The sequence below is a fragment of the Labrus bergylta genome, chromosome 11 (assembly GCF_963930695.1).
Source record: "Labrus bergylta chromosome 11, fLabBer1.1, whole genome shotgun sequence".
Lineage (NCBI taxonomy): Eukaryota > Metazoa > Chordata > Actinopteri > Labriformes > Labridae > Labrus > Labrus bergylta.
Genome location: NC_089205.1, coordinates 25,772,418 through 25,793,203, shown reverse-complemented (window position 1 = coordinate 25,793,203; position 20,786 = coordinate 25,772,418). Strand labels below are relative to the sequence as shown.

Here is a 20,786-nt window from a genome sequence, read left to right as displayed (position 1 = left end):
GCCCTTTCATCCTGTCATCCTGGCTTCCTGGCTATATAGACACACCCATTGTACAAACTCCACCCTGATGCCCCAAGTAGCAAAAATAAACGAATGGAAATAACTCACATGAATGTAAACAATAATAATCAAAATACCCTGAACATAATCTAATATTCAAATGTATCCCCAAAATATCCCAAAATAAGAATATAGACTTTCACTTAATTTAGGAACAGTGAATAGCTGTAATAATATTGGTTCCCTCGCCTATTATTGATTATATTCACATTTTTATATTTTTATATATATAAATATATTTTATATTTTATATTTTTATATATATAAATATATTTTATATTTTATATTTTATATTTTAATTTTATATTTTTATATTTTTATATTTTTATTTATAAAAATATATTTTATATTTTATATTTTAATTTTACATTTTATATATAAAATATATTTTATATATTTTTATATATTTTATATATTTTTATATTGATAATATTTACAATCTATGATTATAGCCTGATTTTTAATAGCCGGTCAGACTGGGTTTTATTTTGAAGGTTTGACCGGATGTACACGGGTATTGTGGCCTTCTTGACACTGTTGTCTGTGGATATTCGGTCTGCCTGCAAAGTGTGATTGTAGTAGAAAGGAACAGGAATGCATGTGCGTTCTCTTGATTGATGTAAAGCAAACAAACTCTGGGTTTTTTATCCGTTCCTGTCAGCTTTTCTGAAATATCCATCGCAGAGAATAAACATTCCTGACGATCCAGCGCCGGGCCTGTTTGATCGGACGACTGTAGACTGTCCTGATGGCGGCTGTGAGGAGCATGAACAAACTGTATGGAGTGTGTTTCCATGCTGCTCGTCAGACGGCACCGAGGCTGCTTCAACACAGAGCCTTCAGAGTCGGGGTAAGGGCAAATATTGAACTTTATTGTGAAAGCTGAATAACACGAAAGGTCGCAGCAGTGATTGGATGAGATGATGGGCCTCGAAAACTGAGAGGTTAATAACAACTTAATCACAAGAACTTGACATTTATAGTTTAAATGACTCCCCAAGAAGTAGTTAAGAGTGAGTTAGGAGCTGGGAATGTTTGTTTAGGTCAGTATTAGTCGGTATTCACAAGATCGCGTTGCCCTCCTCAGTTATCGCGATAGGATGTTTGCCAGCTAACAACCTTGCACATACTAACGAAGCCTTACTTGGTTATTATTAGTCTCCAAAAGACAATGTCATGAAGTCGAATTGGACACATTAGGGGTTTATGAATATGTTTGCTTGCCAGTGACTCATGTGGCCTCAGTGCACCGCGTGTTTGTTGTTGTGACTCTGAAGATTTGCGAGCTAACTAGCCGGCAGAGATGTTAGCCTGCTCCTCTCTTCTGATTGGACGAGCACAGGGGCGTGAGATGGATACTTCCGTGTTTGAACCACAGGAAGTAATACTCTTGTACTATTTACAATAATATAATAATAATACTATAATTAAAAAATAATAAATAAATAACTATAATACAATAATAATGTACTCTTTATACAGAAGAAAAAACTGAATCATTCTTCAAACACATTTAACATTTATTGAAAACCGAAACCTCACGAATAAATTAAATAAATACATTTTTGTTTGTTTGTTTAATTTCCTGTTTGTTTTCCCTGTTACTTAATATTTATATTTGTTGTACAGTAGGGCTATGTCCAATTTGAATTGTTCTTATTTTTGATACTATACTATAATAGGCGGGTAGATGTCAACAACAGATTGAACATTTGAATGGTCATGATTTTGTCACTGAATTTAAATCTATTAATGATTAAAAATGTGAATAGAAACAAACAAATGTAGACAAGTTATACAATTTGACACATTTAGACTAGCCAAAATACATTTAAAATGCAAAATCAAATCAGTGTCACACATGGAAATTGTTTTTTTTCTTTCTACGAGATGTTATTTGGGTGTAGATTACAACATGTCTTTAAATCATATTGCCATTGAGAAAATCCCACCTTGGATTGTTTTCTGAGAACAGGAAAAATATGTTGATTATGTATTTTTAACACTAAACAACAACATAGCTTTATAAAATAAAATGGCATTATATTATCACGACAAATAAATGCTTCCTTATGTTCTTTGAAAATTGAAATAATGTTAATGTACGACTGGAATAATATGCCATATTTTCTTCATCATCTTAATTGTTAATATACGTTAAAGAGTAAAATAATCTGTGATTAAACAAATATTGTCACTGTCAGAGTAAGTTTGAGAAACAAGAAATGAGGTCTAATACAGTCAGATCTCCTTTATTATAATTGTTTCATGATTGGGATCAGATTATTTCCAGAGAGCTGCTTCTGTGATTGTCTCTCCCATTTGTTGTGAACATAAAGATGAATCCCCCCTTTGTCGTGCCTCTTCTTTTTAAATAGATGACCCCCCCCCCCCCCCCTCCCACAGTCATAGTATTAATATATAATTCTTGTATTCATCCTTTCAGGCCGTGCACCAGCAGCAGCCATTTGACTCGTCTCTGGAAAAGCCACAGTTTCCCGGGGCCTCTGCTGAGTTTGTGGATCATCTTGAGTTCATCCAGCCCAATGTTATCTCTGGGATCCCAGTGTACAGAGTGATGGACAGGCAGGGAAACATCATTGATCCCTCTCAAGACCCTCAGGTACAGTCACCTTCTATCGCAAGTGCAATTTAATGACCGCAGCTCTTGCTACTTTTTTCTGGCTAAAAGTTTTTTTTTGTGTGTGTTTGTTTTCAGCTCTCCAAAGAAACGGTTTTGAATTTTTATCAGAAGATGACTCTGCTGAACACAATGGACCGCATTCTCTACGAGTCTCAGAGACAGGTACTTCCCTCTTGCTTTTGATGATTCAACCGGTGGCAGCATTCAAATATGATTCGGGGATGTTAATTAGTGTCTATGACAGGGTCGGATCTCTTTCTACATGACCAACTATGGTGAAGAGGGGACGCACATTGGTAGCGCTGCTGCTCTTGACCCAAGTGACATTGTCTTTGGTCAATACAGAGAAGCTGGTAAGTATTGGCTAAACTGTGGTTTGTAGTTTTACCCATCATGGTTCCCTATTAAGATGAAGTGTTACTACTTTTTTTATATTAATCCTATTAGTTTACTTACCTTAACCTTTATAATTACATCTAATGTTGGCAGTATTTGTCATGTCTTTCTATCAGATGGCAATAACAAGCACACGTAGTAATCGATCATAGTCAGTAGTGATATTAAGTCAAATGAGCTATGCTGCAAGCTTTGAGAGGAAGGGTTATTTAAAAAAAAAAAGTTTGCTAGTGCTTCTGTTAGTGCAAAAATAATTCTATAATGTGCAGAAAGGTTTAGGAAAATGTAGAAGTGTGAGCATAACTTCCAAATTGAATCCTGCTGACCACCGTCTATATTGTATGCCCTTCTTATTCTGTTCTTCCTGTAAATGCTTCCATATGCCTTTCTCACATGCTACTATCTCTGTACTGTCTCTAAACCATTTTCACTTCACTCTGAATCTCTTTTCACTTTTTTTACTGTATCTTTATAGCCTCTTCACTAATAGTTAACCTCCAGTTTTTGGTTCACCCCTAATATACTTCTGAAGATAGATAGATACTTCATTGATCCCGAGGGAAATTGAAAGCATCCAGTAGCAGGTCACAAAGACGAACATGTGCATGAAACATTTGCTACAAATTAAACCACAAAACTGCCCCCCCCCCCCATACATATATATTAACCCGAAACAAAGATTTAAAGAATACCTCTAGATGAATCAGACTTAAACTGTGCAATTAAAATAGACTTATACAAGAAATGTACATAACCTGTGCAGGGATAAAAATATGTGCAATTTAAACAAGAACCTATAAACAGTTGAGGAAAAACTCTGTAATTAGACCTGAATATAAAAAATAAAGAACGCCTGTGAGTAACACTGTTATCATTTCTATGCTGCAGGAGTTTTGATGTACCGTGGTTTTCCTCTGGACATGTTCATGGCTCAGTGCTATGCCAACGCAGACGACCTCGGCAAAGGCCGGCAGATGCCTGTTCATTATGGCTCCAAAGATTTGAACTTTGTCACCATCTCTTCTCCTCTGGCCACTCAGATTCCCCAGGGTGAGCTATGAACATGTGTTTTATTCATCTCTTCAGAATGCAAGTTCACATATGCACCTTGAAAATATATATTTAATATTTACTGCCTCGTATATGTTTGTTTCAGCGGCTGGAGCTGCATATGCAGTCAAGAGAGAAAACATGAACCGAGCTGTAATCTGTTATTTTGGAGAGGGAGCGGCGAGCGAAGGTGACGCACACGCTGGCTTCAACTTCTCTGCCACCCTCGAGTGCCCTATGATATTCTTCTGTCGTAACAACGGCTACGCCATCTCCACCCCCACCAATGAGCAGTACAGGGGAGATGGTATCGGTAAGAAGCATTTGTGCGTTAATCGGCAGTATCTGATTTCAAATCCTCAGCTGCTCTTATGAAAACATGTCTCAATCTTCTCGAAATGAACAGCTGCTCGTGGTCCGGGTTATGGCATGCTGTCCATCCGTGTTGATGGTAACGATGTGTTTGCTGTTTACAATGCAACAAAGGAGGCACGCCGCAGGGCTGTGGCTGAGAACCAGCCATTCCTTATTGAAGCAATGACCTACAGGTTAGTTGAAGATGATTTGTGATCATTCTGCATTTTCACAGTGAGCCTTATAGTTTTTTGTACTGACTGATTTATTTTGATAGGTCACTGTTGTGGGTACATTACTGATTCAATCGTTGTTGCTGATGTATAACTACAATTAAAGAACAGAGAAACTCAATATTGCAAAAACTAATGAATACTTTTGTTTTGCTCTTCATCTCTTTTAAGCAGAATTCATGTCAGTAACCAACAGATGATCATGTGAATATCAGTGTATGGTTTAACTGTGGCATTATTCATTTCAAATTATTTTGATCTAATGGTCTCATAGCTGAACTCAACTTTAACCTTCTGGCTTTCAGCATCATATTAAGTCCAGGGACACTGCTGCACGGTTATTCATGAACATTTTAGGATATTTGTCTTTTGGGAATTTCATTTTAGGGGAAATTGTTTAAAAAAAAAAAAAAAAAAAAAAAAGGACTCACACTCAATGTTGTGGTATGGAAAGCCGACTGAAGCACAATAATTCTGTTATCTCTTCAGAATCGGTCACCACAGTACCAGCGACGACAGCTCCGCTTACCGCTCAGTGGACGAGGTGAACTACTGGGACAAGCAGGACCATCCCATCTCCAGGCTGAGGCACTACATGACGGCCCGCAACTGGTGGAGCGAGGACGACGAGAGGAGCTGGCGGAAGCAATCCCGCAAGACGGTGATGGAGGCGTTTGAGAGGGCCGAGAAAAGGCAGAAGCCCAATCCTGAGCTGATGTTCACCGATGTGTACCAGGAGATGACGCCCGGTCTGACCAAGCAGAGGGAGTCAATGTGGAGGCACGTGCAGCAGTACAAAGAGCACTACCCACTTGACCTTTATGACAAATAACCGCAAGAACAGCATGGAACGAGTGGTAATGTGGTGAACAAACATGGGAGTGGGAGAGGATTAAGACTGGGATAAACCTGCTGCACTCTTTTAACTAGTCATAAAATCATAGGTTTGACATGACGTGTTTTCTCTTCCTACACAACAGAGGGAGAGGAGGAACATTGTGCTTTCAAATATATCTTCTACATGCCTCTGGGTTTGGTGCCTTAAGTCAATAGATACACTGTAAGTTCCTCTTGAAGTGCTCAATGTCACACACCTTACAACGGTATTTGAATGTCACAAATGACCTTTGGCTGTTGTAGTTCAAATAATAGAAACACACAGAGCAATAAACCAGTGAACTTGAACCTCTGTTGTGTATGTTCCCTTTCCTGTAACTCTCCTTAAGTGGTTGTGGTCTTTTTACAAGCATCCTTGTGTATCATTGGGATGTCTAACGTGTTTAATAACTTTCCTCTGTTAATGGTTTTTAGTGTGCAAACACAATTTAGCTGAGTTTGTATGCTGTAGCGCTGTTACACACATAAAACACAGACTTGTAAACCTCTCTAGCTCATGTTTTACGTTTGGTGTTTTGTGGAAAATAAAGTGTCAATTAAAAATATTTTTTGTTGATTCTCTTTTTCTTTTAATTCATTAGGAAACATTGAAATAGGATTAATGACAAAGGAAACCAGTGTTACATTTAAATTAGAATATTCTCGTCCTTGATGCTCAAATTGCCTGCAATCATAACAACCAGTCCTGCTAAAAGACGTCAGGTTTCCTCAAATTTCCCTGCAGAATTGCTCTGCATATGTTCACCCAGAAAGATTGAGTTACCAACACAGTACTACATCACTACACTACATCATCCACAAACAGTACAGAGAGGGACAATAGTAAAGGCAGACATACGTGGCTACAGTCGAATCTTTAATCACTTGTTCAACAAGTCAAAAAGGGACTGTGAATGCCCCGCCACAACTTTTTCGTCTGCTGTGGGGAGCGCTTGTGAGTCAGAATAAGTCCTTTATGCACACACAGATTCTCGCGGTCCCCCTCCTTGATGTCAAAGGTGTGAAAGCCTGTGTGCGCCTTGGGAGAAACTCCCAAAGCCTTAAAACACATCCCAGTGTAGACGTCATCGATGGGGTAGAAAGGAATGAAATGTGAAACTGAGTAAAGGGGTTTCAGCAATGCTCCGGATATAAGAAATCCACCTCCACCAACATATGCAGGGTAAGGGCCGTCGTAGAAGCTCAGGGGGATATTGTACTTGCTTTGAGGGTTCCTGATTGGACTTGCTGTTTTTATGACATCACCACTATACAATGTAGAAGCTTTGGATGAATCCAGAGACTGCAGGAAGCTGAGTAATAGCGGCGTGTTGACGAATACATCATCATCCCCACTAAACACAAAGGTTACATGAGGACAATATTTCAGACTCCACTGGAGGAACACGTACATTTTGAGTGTCAGGTTTAAGAAGGATTCATTAAAGTCCCACTGAAGGATGTCCTTAAAGAGGCTTGCTTCATATGACAACAGTTGGCTGAGATCAGGATCGTCCACTCGGGGGCTACCCATGAGAAACACTGTGTGCACGCTCAGCCCACTCGAATTCAACCCCTCCCGCCCCCAGGTCTCCCTCACAGCCTGCCTCTGCTCAAAGTGTCCAGGAGTTGACTTGATAGCAAAAAGCAGAGATATAGGATTTCCTTCCACCCCACTCCCAGAGACGCACTTTTTAGGTTGATTGATCAGGACTGGAGGGGTCCTGCAGCCCATGCCCTGCACAAACTCTTGGAATAAGTTGGGGTATGAGTTGAAGTCGTGCAGGTTGGTTCGTAGAAGCTCTTGATTTGTCTCCATGCAGCGAGGCCAATCAGAGCCTTGTCTTAAAGGATTTTCTCCCTTGTCCAGCTTCACCAGGGTCGAATACAGTAGACGGTTCCAGTACGCAGCATTTGGAGGGATGGCTTTTCTGAAGTCTTTGGACACATTTACATTCTGAATATCGACTGGAGCCGAAGTAATGCTCTCCTGCTCATAAGGTTTCGTTATCACATCTTGGACCTGGGGCTGGACGCTAGGAAGACTCCGGAGGGCCTCTTTTGCAGCTCTGTGACTGTAGATCGTCTCAAGAGGTAATGTCGAGTAGAAAAAGATCAGAAATAACGTGGCAAGAAAAATCATTGCACTAAAGGTTCGAATTTTTCTCATTGAAACGAGGTAAGAATAAGAAGCTGCGTGTGGTGTGCTGTGTTGGTCCTAGAACTGGATCCTCTTTCACAGGAAGATGGTCCTGAAGCCTGGTGTGTTTTTGTCTTTAGGTTACACAGACCCAGCCAGTGAATGATGCACCTGCAAAAAAACACGTTATGAGTTATTTTTGCAAACTTTCAAGAAGTAAACAATGCAAGAGTGCACAGAAACTGGCTTTCCTATTACGTCTGTGAAACGAGATAAGCACTCCTCCATTTAGTTTTACAAAACTGTGCTTATGAAACAAAATATTCAGGTCTGTGGCAGTTTTCTGAAACACCGTACATACTGTCAAGATTCATCGTAAAAAGCGTGATAAATAGATTCAAAGGTTCACACTCTGAATAATGAATCGCAATAACATTGTGAGCTTCAGAAGCTGTAGAGGAACACAACCGTTTTTTAAATTGGATGTGTGTCAGCATTTTGGCTTCCCCAAGACAGAAAATGAAAGAGGTGAGACAAGACAAGACGAAAACTGTGTGCAAATATTCCGAGAAGACAGGGAACTACACAAATAGCACAACCAACATGATGCAATGCCACAATGAGATGCTCCAATCACCTCCCCCCCCTTGTCGCGAGAAAAACATAAAAAAAAAACACTGACAAGCCGGTTTGCAGCCCCTAAATGAATCTTATTCAGTCATAATTTCTCATCTGTGACTTTGCTTGGCTCCTTAAACTTATGGCACGCAGTCGACTCTTTGCACTTTTACCTTACCTGTTGCCATTTTCTTGTCAGAGAAATTAATAATATCCACACATATTAAACATATTTTCTGTCAGGCACTGCACAATGTGTTGTTACAATTTTAATTTAAAAACAAGTAGCCAGTCAGTAATTTGCCCTACCTATTAAAATAGTGAACTTCTACAAGAGGTGCTGCATCCCACTCCCAATGTACAAATAAATTATCTTTATACTACATAGTTTAAAACAAACAATAAACATAGATTCAGATGTTTAATTCAATCGGTATGGTTGCATCTAGATTGCTACCCTCTGCCATTCAGCACATTTTAATGCAAATATGTTAAAGTAAAAACCTTATTAGTAGGCCTACTTCTTTAATCTTATTTTCAGAGAATGTTTTCTTCTTTTAGAGTTTAAAAAAAAAAAAAAAGTCCTGTTGCCTGAAAAAAGTCTCAGGAGATAACTCTGCTGGGTTACGGGTGAAACACTTCCTTGTCCCCAGTGTTTAATTAGTAGCAAACCGGTTTAATCACTAAATAAACAGTTAACAGAGACCTCACAGATTATCGTCAATTTACAATTTAAAAAAGCCCATAATAAGTATCCCTTCAAGATCTAGACAGTTTTGTATGCATAACGCACATGGATACCGTAGCCTATACATTCTGCATTTGCCTAAAAGGTAATTTCACATGCTTATGTCGGTCTGTGCATTACATATTGGTATGACTCGAATACTTTTCTAAACAATTTATCACTTCCTTTAAGAATAGACAGAAAAAAAAAAGAAAAAAAAGTCTAGATGATTATTTCTCCCGATTTTTTTTTTTTTAATACTCACATCCAAGTTGAACGCCGACCAAGCAAAGGGCTGAAGCATGTGTCTGAAGAAGGAAAACAAACAAGTGTCCAGTAGCCTTCAGATATTCCATCGGGTGAACATGTTCTTCAACACAGAATCATTCAGATTTTAATCCCACATTGTTTCTAATGCAACTGAGGGAGCTTGAGAGCACACCTGTGATCTGATGTATAGTATAGGGGGATGTAGTTCATGTGGTGGTGTGACCAGGACCAGACACGCAGAGCAGACTGGAGGCCACGCCCCGGAAACTGTGGTGTTTGACAGCTTTATTGAAACGATTACAGCAAATACCACAAATGTACAAATTATTGAAGACCAACTTTTGACAACATCATAAGGTTGGAACAAGAGCACAGTGTTCGGATAAGTAAAGCTCCTTTTTCTTTTAATGTATTGCATCTTGTGCAGGCTTTTTCAGCCTGGGTAGTTATAACAGGAAAAGACAAAACATGAAGACAACCACAACAGAAGTGAGTAACTACTTCAATGCAGAGGAAAACGGTGGCTCTAGTTTTCTTGTCCATTCCAAACCATGCACATGTTCACAAAGGTGATGGGCTTCTTTCACCTTAGTTTGTAGAATAAAAGCACTTTAAATGGAAAAAAAAAATGGGGGAGGGAAAGCAATCAATTCAAAATACTTCAATTTTCATAACCAAATCTAGCTCTTCAGGTCCTGAGAATACCCTGGAATAAGGAAGAGGTTTTTTGTTGTTGTGAAATAACCAAAAACAACTCAGCGTCTCTGCTTAAGACAGAAACTCAACGGCTGAGATGAAATGCTGCTTAATTAGAAGTACCCTGATATGACCAACAGTATACTTACAGTACACTTGAGCACTCAGAAGTACCAAGAGCCAATGGGAGTGCATTTATTGGCATTCTGGTTTGTCCATTTTATTTGAAGCACATTTTGAAAAATATATTTTGTAGATCAAAGTGTTAGTAAGTAGGCATCCTTTCATCCATCTCAAAACAAAATGAATGAAATAAAAACTTTATATACAAGTATGCTGGTATGTTTCGTATTGCGTCCCATAAAAATATTTTAACTTATGTTGGGGCGAATACCTGTATCATAACAACATACAACTTACACACTGTGTGCACTCAGGAGAGTAGTGTTGAAGAACATAATTTGGAGCAGAAATTGAGCGGATTAAAAAGGGAAAGGAGAAATACTGCAGGTAGCAGGACAGAAACACATTATCTGTGAAGAAGTAAAGGGGCTAATGGTCAAAAGAGTTAAGACGGCTGCTAGAATTGAGGTGAAAGGCTCAAGGCAAAAAGAAGGGAGGTTGTTGGGCTTGAGGCCGAGCAGGGGGGGAAGTCAGCGAAGGTCACTCTCGTCATCCTGTATGGTTTTCTTGATGCGGAGAAGCATGGTTGTGAGCCACTGGTCCAACCGTGAAATGGTGTCAAATTCCTTCACCTGAGAGAATAAGTAGAAATGATTACACAACATTTTAAATTAAAAATAAAGTTTAAAATAAATGATTTCTGGTTTGTTACAGAGCAGACATTCAAAAGTAGAAATTAATTGAAATCTCGGATTTATAAGAAACCTTCAGGTTCAGGTTAGTTTCAAAGAAAAGCACTACACAAAAAAAAGAGTATTTAGTCGATCAGATATGCATTAAACCAGTGGTTCTCAAGCTATGGTACACGTACCACCGGAGGTACGTGGGCTCCCTGTGGTGTACTCTTATCTTATGTCTTGTATCTATTGGGTAATATTTATATCAAATGTGTTTTCCCCTCTAAATTAATCTAGTTTTTGCAACAAACAACTTTAATCTGCTCAATTTATGCTCGGGCACAGACATAAACAACAACAGGAGTACACCTCGCGTTTTGAAAAGTTATACTCGATATTCCGTTATAGTTCAGTCCTGAAACAACAGCAAGCAGATGAAATTTTTTTTTATTTTTTTTTACTTGACCTTCAGGGGGGGCCCCTAATATAATGGTAGAGGAAACACTGTAGAATATCTCTTAATGTAGGCCTACATTAACAGAATATCTGTTAATGTAGGCCTACATTAACAGAATATCTCTTAATGTAGGCCTACATTAACAGAATATCTGTTAATGTAGACAGAATATACAGATATTCTGTTAATGTAGGCCTACATTAACAGAATATCTCTTAATGTAGGCCTACATTAACAGAATATCTCTTAATGTAGGCCTACATTAACAGATATTCTACAGTGTTTCCTCTACCATTATATTAGGGGCCCCCCCTGAAGGTCAAGTAAATTATTATTTTGGGGCTTTTTGTGCCTTTATTGTAGGGATAGGATAGTGGATAGAGTCGGAAATCAGGGAAATAAGTCATTTAAGGATAAACCTAGGGGAAACACTGATTCTACATTAACAGATATTCTGTTATTTATTGGAGTTCAGCACACAATCCGCACACAGCAATTTTATGAATAAATGAAAAATTAAATGAGAACAGGTCGGAAATATAATTGGGCCCAGGTATCGTGTCTGTGTGGGAAACACTGTAGATTAAATATTTCCAAACAGGTTGTTGGTATAAAGTTGTCATTTTTATGGTTCTGCACTTTTGTGTGTGTAAGTTCTAGCACTAGCCCTTAGTAGGCCTACAGTCTGGCTGCCAGCAGTCAATAATAAATAATATTCTTTTTATGAATTAATTTGCCTCTTGCATGAAATGTGTGTTTAAATAGGCCTACAGTGTATTTTAACGTCTACCATAATGGTGGTACTTGGAGAGCCAAATATTTTCGGAGATGGTACGCAGTCTAAAAAGTTTGAGAACCACTGCATTAAACAAAAGGACAACAAAATATAACATAAATAAAGCAATGGAGCTCTACAGCTTCTGTATTTAGATACAAAGGATTGCATTTTTTGCAGCCAATTATTCCCTCTTTGGCATTGTTTCTCAACACCATTCTCATTTCTATGATTTCCAGTTACACTGCTAGGAAACCCCCTAAAAAGTTGTCTGTTGCTCCTAAAGACTACAACGTTGTCGGGCAGTGAGCTCAGAGATAGAGAAAAGCCATGACAAAGACCTTCATAACTCAAAACCGGTTTGCTTAAGGAAATTGTCTCTTCCCTCTTATTAAATTTTCCTGTGTTTCTGAACATGTTGAAAGGAACCTTCTACTCACCGAATCAGTATAGGCATCCACATTCTGTTCCTCACAGGCGTCTAGAAGTTTCTGGTGGGATTAAAAAGTATGTTTTCAATAACTGTGCATCAGATGAGCTGCACCAAGACAAAAAAAGACACCCTGGGACAACTGGTGTGTAAAAACAACAGGCTACGATACACTTTCTGCATTCCTGTAAGCAATACAAAACAATGACCTTAAAAATGTGAAAAACTCAATACATGGGGCGCGCGCCCTAACCACTGCGCCACCAGCGCGCCCCATGTACTGAGGCTGTCGTCTCGAGCGGGAGGCCCGGATTCGCTTCCACCCGTGGCCTCTTTCCGCATGTCATTCTCCGCGCTCTCTCCCTGGTTTCCCGACTCTATCCACTGTCCTATCTCTGCATTAAAGGCACAAAAGCCCAAAAATAAATCTTAAAAAAAATGTGAAACACCAGCATGGTTTTAAATGGGGACTTAATTAAGGTCTAAAATGAATGTTTTCATTCTTTCAATTACAACTAATCGAATGCTATTTTGTCCCTATAGGCGCAGCTCGGATGAGCCTCCGCAGTGTCCCACTGTAGTCACAGTGATGGAAAATAATGACGCTGCTGCATCTTTCACTTTCTCTTTCACAAAAACAAAACTTAAGACAGCTCAGTGGACCGGTCCAAAGTAATGTCCACCTCATGACATCAAACATTTCCTTTTTTTTTACCGTCCCTTTGAGCTGTTTTCATTTAGCTTTTGATACGTAAGAAGTTCATTTTTCTGTGGTAAAGTTAATGTCGCAACCTTCAATCTACCAGAAGGTTTTTACTTATTTCAAAATAAAAGCAGGGTTGAATTCAAACAGCAATCAAAGTACTCCCAGCTGAAGATGGTTAAATAATTGATTAATCACGATTAACTATTGAAGTTTTGTGATTAAACTCAATTATAATTTTGAGTCGTTTGACAGCCTTATTTTCAGTCAATACACAATTTTAAGGGAGTAGACCTTAACTATGCTTACTGGTTCATCTGCTTGATGAAGACTGGGAGGTGACTGTATGAATGAGGCTATTACAATCACACTTCTGTTTTTTGATGTAAGCGAGTGGTTTAACCACCTGCCATCAGCAGATGTTTTATTGACCGCAGCAATAGAAAGCAGCTCAGATGGAAACAGAAGTAACACTAACAGTTGTCAGGTTTATCTCAGGAGTCTATTGATTTGGACTGCTCTCCCTCTCTCTCAGTTATCAGCCTGGTCTCTCTTTGTCTCGGGCAATATTTAATGTTGATGTTTAATATTTTTGGAATGGAAATAATATGGAGGCCTACCTTCAACAGCTTGCATTCTCTAGCGTCTGAAAAGGCTGGAAACATTTCTTCGTACTTCTGCACAGCAAGCTGGGAGACAAGAGGATGAATATTAACACAGAGGCTTGTGTCGCACTTGCTGTACAGAGACACACAATGTTTGTTCGGGCTTACTTTTGCATTCAGCATGTCCACACAGAAGTGACAGAGCGCCGCTTTGAAGAAGTGATCCTTGGCACTGTATTTCAGGAGTGTACTGTCCATTGCATGGGTTCCAACCTATTAAAAGAAAAGGACGATTCGGTGTGTTTCGTTATTCAAGCAAACAAAGAGTTGACATGCTCAACTCAACGATTTTTTAAAGGCAATCAGTGCCAACCCACAAAGACATTGTAAAAATAAAAGATAAGCACCCGCAATAAAATATATAACAATAAACGTTATACCTGAATGAGTGCTGAAATCTTTACGCTTCCTTTTTTTTAATTTTTTTATTTTATAGCACCTGAAGTGACTGATGGCATATTTACATGAAGATTGTTGCTGAGCAATTACACACCTGTTCATAGATCTCAATCGCTTTTGGATACTGCTCCAGCTGAGCGGCATAGGTTGCTACTTTCAGAAGGCACTTGTTCGCTGAACTGAAAATGAAACAAACAAGCCTCTTAGTTTAAATGTATCACCAGAAATCAACACTCTAAAACAATAGAAAAATGCATACCCTAACCCTCTAACCCTGATTATTATAAATATAATCAAGGGAAAAAATAAGCTTTTGAAATATTTTGACCTCAAAGATAACAAGACAAAAATGTGCTCATTTCAGATAGTCACCTTGTGGATTCTTCACCTTTGTAATAATCTGCTGCCTGTTCGTAATGAGCAATGGCCTGCAATGTAAATTGGACAAAACAAGATTATGATCTTCATATAAACTGCTAGTAGCAGTTCAATTAGAAGTCTTTCCTGAACTTAATAAATATGAGAAACAATTTATATTTCATCTGACCTTGTCGATGTCAACCAGCTCTGTCTCGTATATTTCTGCAATGGTGATGTGATGTTTGGCTGCAATGGTGAAGCGACCCTAACAGACAACAGGAGGAAAAACTTTTTATAAGTAACTTCAGATACACATTTTTTAAATTCAGTAATTTCAAATTTAAAGAACCAGTTCAGACTCACCATATCAGTGTATATTTCAATAGCTCGGTTTAAGCAGTTTATAGCCTCTGTTGAGAGAAACAATAACTTTCAGATACAATGAATACTCTGTCTGACTGGAATTATCCAGTGAATCGACATCAGATGAAAACAAAGAAGCATAGACTTTTTTGTTTTTTCAACAAAATTAGAAGCAACCGGCCGTGTTACATGCAAAGTTAAAGGCAAAAGTGGATTCGCAAATTCTCCTGTGTTCAAGAATGTGTGATTATTTTTTATTTCACTTTTCTCCAATACAAAGCAGTCAATATCCCACATTTCTATTTTCTACTGCACAGATGCAAAAGACAGACAGTCAGACAGTCAGACAGACAGACAGACAGACAGACAGTCAGACAGACAGACAGATTTAGCACACACTTGTCCACAGGAGGCTTTTTGAGAGAAAAACAAAAGTAATAATAGTGAGAATTAAAATAAAGAAATAATGATAATAAGAAAGACCAGAATAATAAAATGTACAATAATAATACAATGACAGAAGGAGAAGCAATACATTCAAAATTACCTACATATATAAGCTACAAAACAAAGCCAACATGATCAGAAAAACAGTTGCAAGCTATTCATGACAGCACTGTTGTTTTTGATTTTAGCCATTGTTTGAGTCGTCTGTTAAAGGCATTACTATTGGTCTCTAGCTTTATATTGGTAGGTAGAGCGTTCCACAGTTTTTGCCCCCTTTGCAGAGAAAGCAGAAAGACCAAAAGAGGTCTTGTACATTGGGACAAGGCTCATGTGATCGCCCTATAAGCCCCTGACACCCAATGGCTAATTCAGAAAACAGTGGTGCCGCAGGATTATTTAGACATTTAAAAACCAGTTTAAGGTTCCTAAAACTCAAAAGAAATTAAAGCTCAAAAGCTTGTGTTTTCTTGACATATCGCAGTGATGCAATCTCATGGGTTTCTGAGAGATGTTCTGTGATGCCTGGGTCAGGCTCTCACCTGCCAAGCTGGGTGTTTCAGTGAAAACATGGATGACAGTGTCATCTGCGTACATCTGGCCGTTGACATCCGGACAGCATTTCGGTAGGTCATTCATGTATTTTGTAAACAACAGTGGATCAAGCACAGACACTTGCTGTACTCCCATGTTGTTGGTATGCAGACCAGACTTGTTGACCCTGACACATTGTCCCCCACATTTGTCTGCTGCGGCAGATGAGTCGCCGTGAGGATGACAGTCTATAGCTGGTATAATGTGCGGATTAATACAAGACACACGACTCACCCCAGAGTCAAGAAAATGTTGTGCTGCCGCTGAAGTAGCTACTTGTACTGGACGACAACTTAAGCTCTGTGCTCTTGTCTGAGCCCGAAACACGTAACTGCAGCCGCTGCAGGAGCACATCTGGCTCTCCCAAAGCACTTGTGGATTGCCGGGTACCTGGCGCTGCGTTTCCAGCAGTGATGGCTGGACTAGGACTTCCACCCATCAGTTGACTTCTAGGGGCAGCGTCTGCTCCGCTGGGATAGATGCCGTCTGCTCCTCGGAGTCAGGGTGAGTTGCGGTGATGTTGTGTATATTATCATTGGTTGGAGAGTTGTAGTCACTGCCAATGGCTCTGACTGCCTCGGGATGATGGTTTGCACCGTTGAGTCAACCGCTGAGTGGAAAAGGAGCCCAGGAGTTACAGTAGATGCACATCTCCCGATAGTAACAGTACCAGCAGTACTTTTTTGGCTGAAGATGGGCTGTTCTTCTGCCTGATTGTAGTTTTGAGTACTGGCTTGGAGACCTGAGCTTGGATATCCCTCAGAGTCCATGTGAATAACTAAATCCAAAAAGATTTAGTTGTGTTTTTCATGATAAAATGCCCAGTGGATCAGTAGTAATTTGGTGACAATGGGCGATTTTGTGGCCCGAGTCTCTGGTGCGTTGCAGTTAAATAAAACAGTACTATAAAGCTGCAGGTTGGGGGTGTAAAGGCCGGTATTGCTCGTGTTTTCCTTTGCTTTTACTGCACCATTTCAAGTTGTCATACAATAGCTTGTTCAAAGGCCAGAAAAATACCTTAAAGAGTAGGCAAAAGAGATTGAAAACAGCGATGTTAGAGGATTTCTGCGCGTGAGTGGAGCCTGACAAACCACTCAAGGCAGGTGCTGCCGTCATCATGAAATATTACGTAGCATGAAAAGTGCTGTAAAGGCACTTTTTCTAAAAGACCTTAATAAAATCAGATGAGCAAGGTAGGGCAGCTTGTAAAAAAAGTGTTACACGTGAGCTTCAACAGCTAAATACTCCATGGTCTGTTTAGAGTAATTATTACCTTGTGGATCTGCTTTTTTGAAGGCATTTCCAGCATCTATGAAGTTAGTTGCTGCATCATGTTTGCTCTGCATCTGGAGGTGAAGGAGAGCAGCCTGGGAGAATGCATTTCCTGCAGCTGAAAGGATAATATTTCATGTTAGAGGGATAATAGACTTTGCAGGCCTTGGCAAGGGAGAGGACATTAACTACACTTGCTTATTCTGCCTGTAATGAAAAACTCTTACCACACCAATTTTTGGCCATTTTGAACATGTTGGCTGCCCTCACATACATGTCACAGGCCTCTTCCATCTTCGAGGAACCCCTGTGTGACAGCACATGTGATTAGTGCACAAACATGTGCAGAGTATTGCTGAGTGATACGGAAAATTACCAGTAGAGGACACAACAGCGATAAGCCAATAATAACCCAATGCTAAAATAGGGATTTTTTTTTTCTTAACTAATATGCAATATTGTGCAAAATCAGGACATATAAAATATGCATCGCTGGTCAATATTGTGCGAAACTTATTTTATATTACCGATAGCATGAAAATGAATTGCTCATATTATCCACATCCATCAGTAAACTTACTTTAATCTTGTGCTTTACTGACTCTGAAAAATACATATTCCACCTCACTGCAATGAACTTAAGAACTCTTTTGTCCCCCTGGCCATACGTCTGTACAACACCTCACGGTTATGGCAGGGGGAAGGCACACACTTGGACTAAATCTTCCATTTCCCATCTGCACAGCTGTCCCAAGAGTCAGCCTCTAGTTGGATACTTTAATGAGAACCTCAATTACTTAAATTGCACCTTTAATTTAATGTTTGCACTGCCTGTTATTTAATCTCTGTTTTTGATAACTCTGCACTATCTGCAAATGTAACAAATGTTTCATGTCATGTACGTCTTTGTAACCTGCTACTGGATGCTTTGAATTTCCCTCGGGATCAATAAAGTATCTATCTATCTATCTATCTATCTATCTATCTATCATTATGACATTTTTAATTGATATCGATAAAAAAAAATGTTTCACTTAATTAACAAAATTATAAACAACCGGTTGTAAGACAAAGAACTCAAAAGTAAAGACACTTCAATCGTCTGCTTTACCATATAACAACTATTGCTACACATGGCTGTTGTTTACATACACAAACAATCAGACATGCTGCCATAATCTGGATTAATTTACTCTGTCTTTACTTGTAGTCTGTGCTTATATACGCTCCTCGTCTGTGTTTATATATGCTCTTTGTCTGTGTTTATATACGCTCCTCGTCTGTGTTTATATACGCTCCTCGTCTGTGTTTATATACGCTCCTCGTCTGTGTTTATATATCCTCCTTGTCTGTGTTTATATACGCTCCTCGTCTGTGTTTATATACGCTCCTTGTCTGTGTTTATATACGCTCCTCGTCTGTGTTTATATACGCTCCTTGTCTGTGTTTATATATGCTCCTCGTCTGTGTTTATATATCCTCCTCGTCTGTGTTTATATATGCTCCTCGTCTGTGTTTATATACGCTCCTTGTTTGTGTTTATATATCCTCCTCGTCTGTGTTAATATATGCTCCTTGTCTGTGCTTATATATGCTCCTTGTCTGTGTTTATATACGCTCCTTGTCTGTGTTTATATATCCTCCTCGTCTGTGTTTATATACGCTCCTTGTCTGTGTTTATATATGCTCCTCGTCTGTGTTTATATATCCTCCTCGTCTGTGTTTATATATGCTCCTCGTCTGTGTTTATATACGCTCCTTGTTTGTGTTTATATATCCTCCTCGTCTGTGTTAATATATGCTCCTTGTCTGTGCTTATATATGCTCCTTGTCTGTGCTTATATACACTCCTTGTCTGTGTTTATATATCCTCCTCGTCTGTGTTTATATACGCTCCTTGTCTGTGCTTATATACGCTCCTCGTCTGTGTTTATATACGCTCCTCGTCTGTGTTTATATATGCTCCTCGTCTGTGTTTATATACGCTCCTCGTCTGTGTTTATATACGCTCCTTGTCTGTGTTTATATATCCTCCTTGTCTGTGTTTATATACGCTCCTTGTCTGTGTTTATATATGCTCATTGTCTGTGCATGGTCCTTTTGTCTGTGTTTAAATGCTCATGTATTTAAATGCGCTATATGTTACACATTTTTATTTTACGTCTGTGTGCTGCTTTATCAATTGCTTCCATGCGTATGTGTTATGTTTTAAACTGTTCTTGTGTCCATGTTTTTTGTGCTCCATTTTCCTGTATGCTTTTTTTTTTTTTCTTTCTTAAATGTCATCAAAAATTAGCCCGCATGGCTAACCCATTGATACAGCATGATCACTTGGACTACATGTTTTTGTTGTGTTACTTTAAGTGCTGTATAACAAATCTGATGCAACTCAAACACATGATGGTGATGGACCAGCTGCCCTTGTGAGTGTTTCCCAGCAGATGGCGTTACAGCAACAACATTTCAGATAACACACAATGTACTTGCGGTGTTATTGCTCAAATGAAATGTTAGATGACTCGTCCTGATTACATATGAACCTGAATATGTCATAAGAAGCTACCAGATCCATTACTAAGTCACACACACACACACACACAAACACACAACTGTATGCAGCTGTTTTCCCACACAATGTAATCCTCATGTTAGTGATCTGGAGGAATATAAAGTAGCATATCCAGTTTGATAATAGAATAAAAGCAGATCAGTGTTGCTGTTTGTCTGTTGTGGGATAGTTTCTCCTCCTGCCATCAGGTCTGAAATCATCTATCACCTTCCGCCTAGCTGTCCATTGGCTAGCTTAGCCCAGCAGTAGCTCCCTCACATACTCACCCAAACATCGCTCCGAAAAACGACTGAGAGGATTTCATTTTCTTTTCGGCCTCGGCCATTAAAGCCATGGCCTCCTTTTCTTTCCCGCTGTTGTCCATTTTCCTTCGTAACCCGCGCTGACTTCGAGGAGAAACAAGGAGAACACCAAAAGTCAACAAACTCGCTAACCAGGTGCTAGTAGCGCAGGGTTTTTTCTTGTACGCCTTGTCACGTCATCAGCAAAACCCAACGCCTACGTCATGTGACTGTAGTGGAAACGGCTGCGTTCAGGTGCTCTTCCGTAAACTCCGCCATCGACATTTCCGATGTGAGAATATTCACAGCAATGTTTCTTAAAGAGAAATAAATAAATAAATAAAAAAAACATTAAGGCCTACTAACAAATAGAAGCTAACTACTGCTGTGAATTACTAGCAACAGCATTTGTGAGCATTTGTTTTGACGTAATTTATCGGGGATTCAAACTCCCAAATGAGGCTGTGTTGTTTTATGTAACTGTTTAAAGTGATTTAATTAAGTTAACTCATTAACTGTGACACAACAGCCGATTGTTACCATTCACACTGTCTAAATTACGATCATTAATACGTTTATTTTAAGTCTCATTTAATATATTGCCATTCAA

At 39.1% G+C, this 20,786-nt stretch overlaps 3 protein-coding genes across 4 annotated transcripts; 1 reads left to right on the top strand and 2 right to left on the bottom strand.

The window, feature by feature from the left end:
• Positions 1-567: 567 nt before the first annotated feature.
• bckdha (branched chain keto acid dehydrogenase E1 subunit alpha) lies at positions 568-6,179 on the top strand. The gene is made up of 8 exons (XM_020649228.3): positions 568-910; positions 2,507-2,683; positions 2,780-2,866; positions 2,949-3,057; positions 3,989-4,150; positions 4,257-4,463; positions 4,557-4,698; positions 5,227-6,179. Exons 1-8 carry the CDS (start codon positions 809-811, stop codon positions 5,567-5,569), a joined length of 1,329 nt encoding a protein of 442 aa, XP_020504884.1. The 5' UTR covers positions 568-808; the 3' UTR covers positions 5,570-6,179.
• Positions 6,180-6,469: 290 nt separating this feature from the next.
• b3gnt2l (UDP-GlcNAc:betaGal beta-1,3-N-acetylglucosaminyltransferase 2, like) lies at positions 6,470-9,568 on the bottom strand. The gene is made up of 2 exons (XM_020649229.3): positions 9,364-9,568; positions 6,470-7,924 (listed from the first exon to the last, which is right to left on the bottom strand). Exon 2 carries the CDS (start codon positions 7,781-7,783, stop codon positions 6,503-6,505), a length of 1,281 nt encoding a protein of 426 aa, XP_020504885.2. The 5' UTR covers positions 7,784-7,924; positions 9,364-9,568; the 3' UTR covers positions 6,470-6,502.
• Positions 9,569-9,633: 65 nt separating this feature from the next.
• Positions 9,634-20,378, bottom strand: napab (N-ethylmaleimide-sensitive factor attachment protein, alpha b). Of its 2 annotated transcripts, XM_020649230.3 has the most exons (11): positions 20,162-20,378; positions 17,554-17,633; positions 17,328-17,444; positions 15,017-15,063; positions 14,841-14,918; positions 14,666-14,721; positions 14,388-14,472; positions 14,003-14,107; positions 13,850-13,918; positions 12,537-12,587; positions 9,634-10,819 (listed from the first exon to the last, which is right to left on the bottom strand). In XM_020649230.3, exons 1-11 carry the CDS (start codon positions 20,257-20,259, stop codon positions 10,718-10,720), a joined length of 888 nt encoding a protein of 295 aa, XP_020504886.1. In that variant the 5' UTR covers positions 20,260-20,378; the 3' UTR covers positions 9,634-10,717. The 2 variants fall into 2 exon arrangements, with proteins under 2 accessions (XP_020504886.1, XP_065816164.1); XM_065960092.1 differs by lacking the exons at positions 17,328-17,444; positions 17,554-17,633; positions 20,162-20,378 and adding an exon at positions 16,003-17,268.
• Between the last annotated feature and the right edge of the window lie 408 nt (positions 20,379-20,786).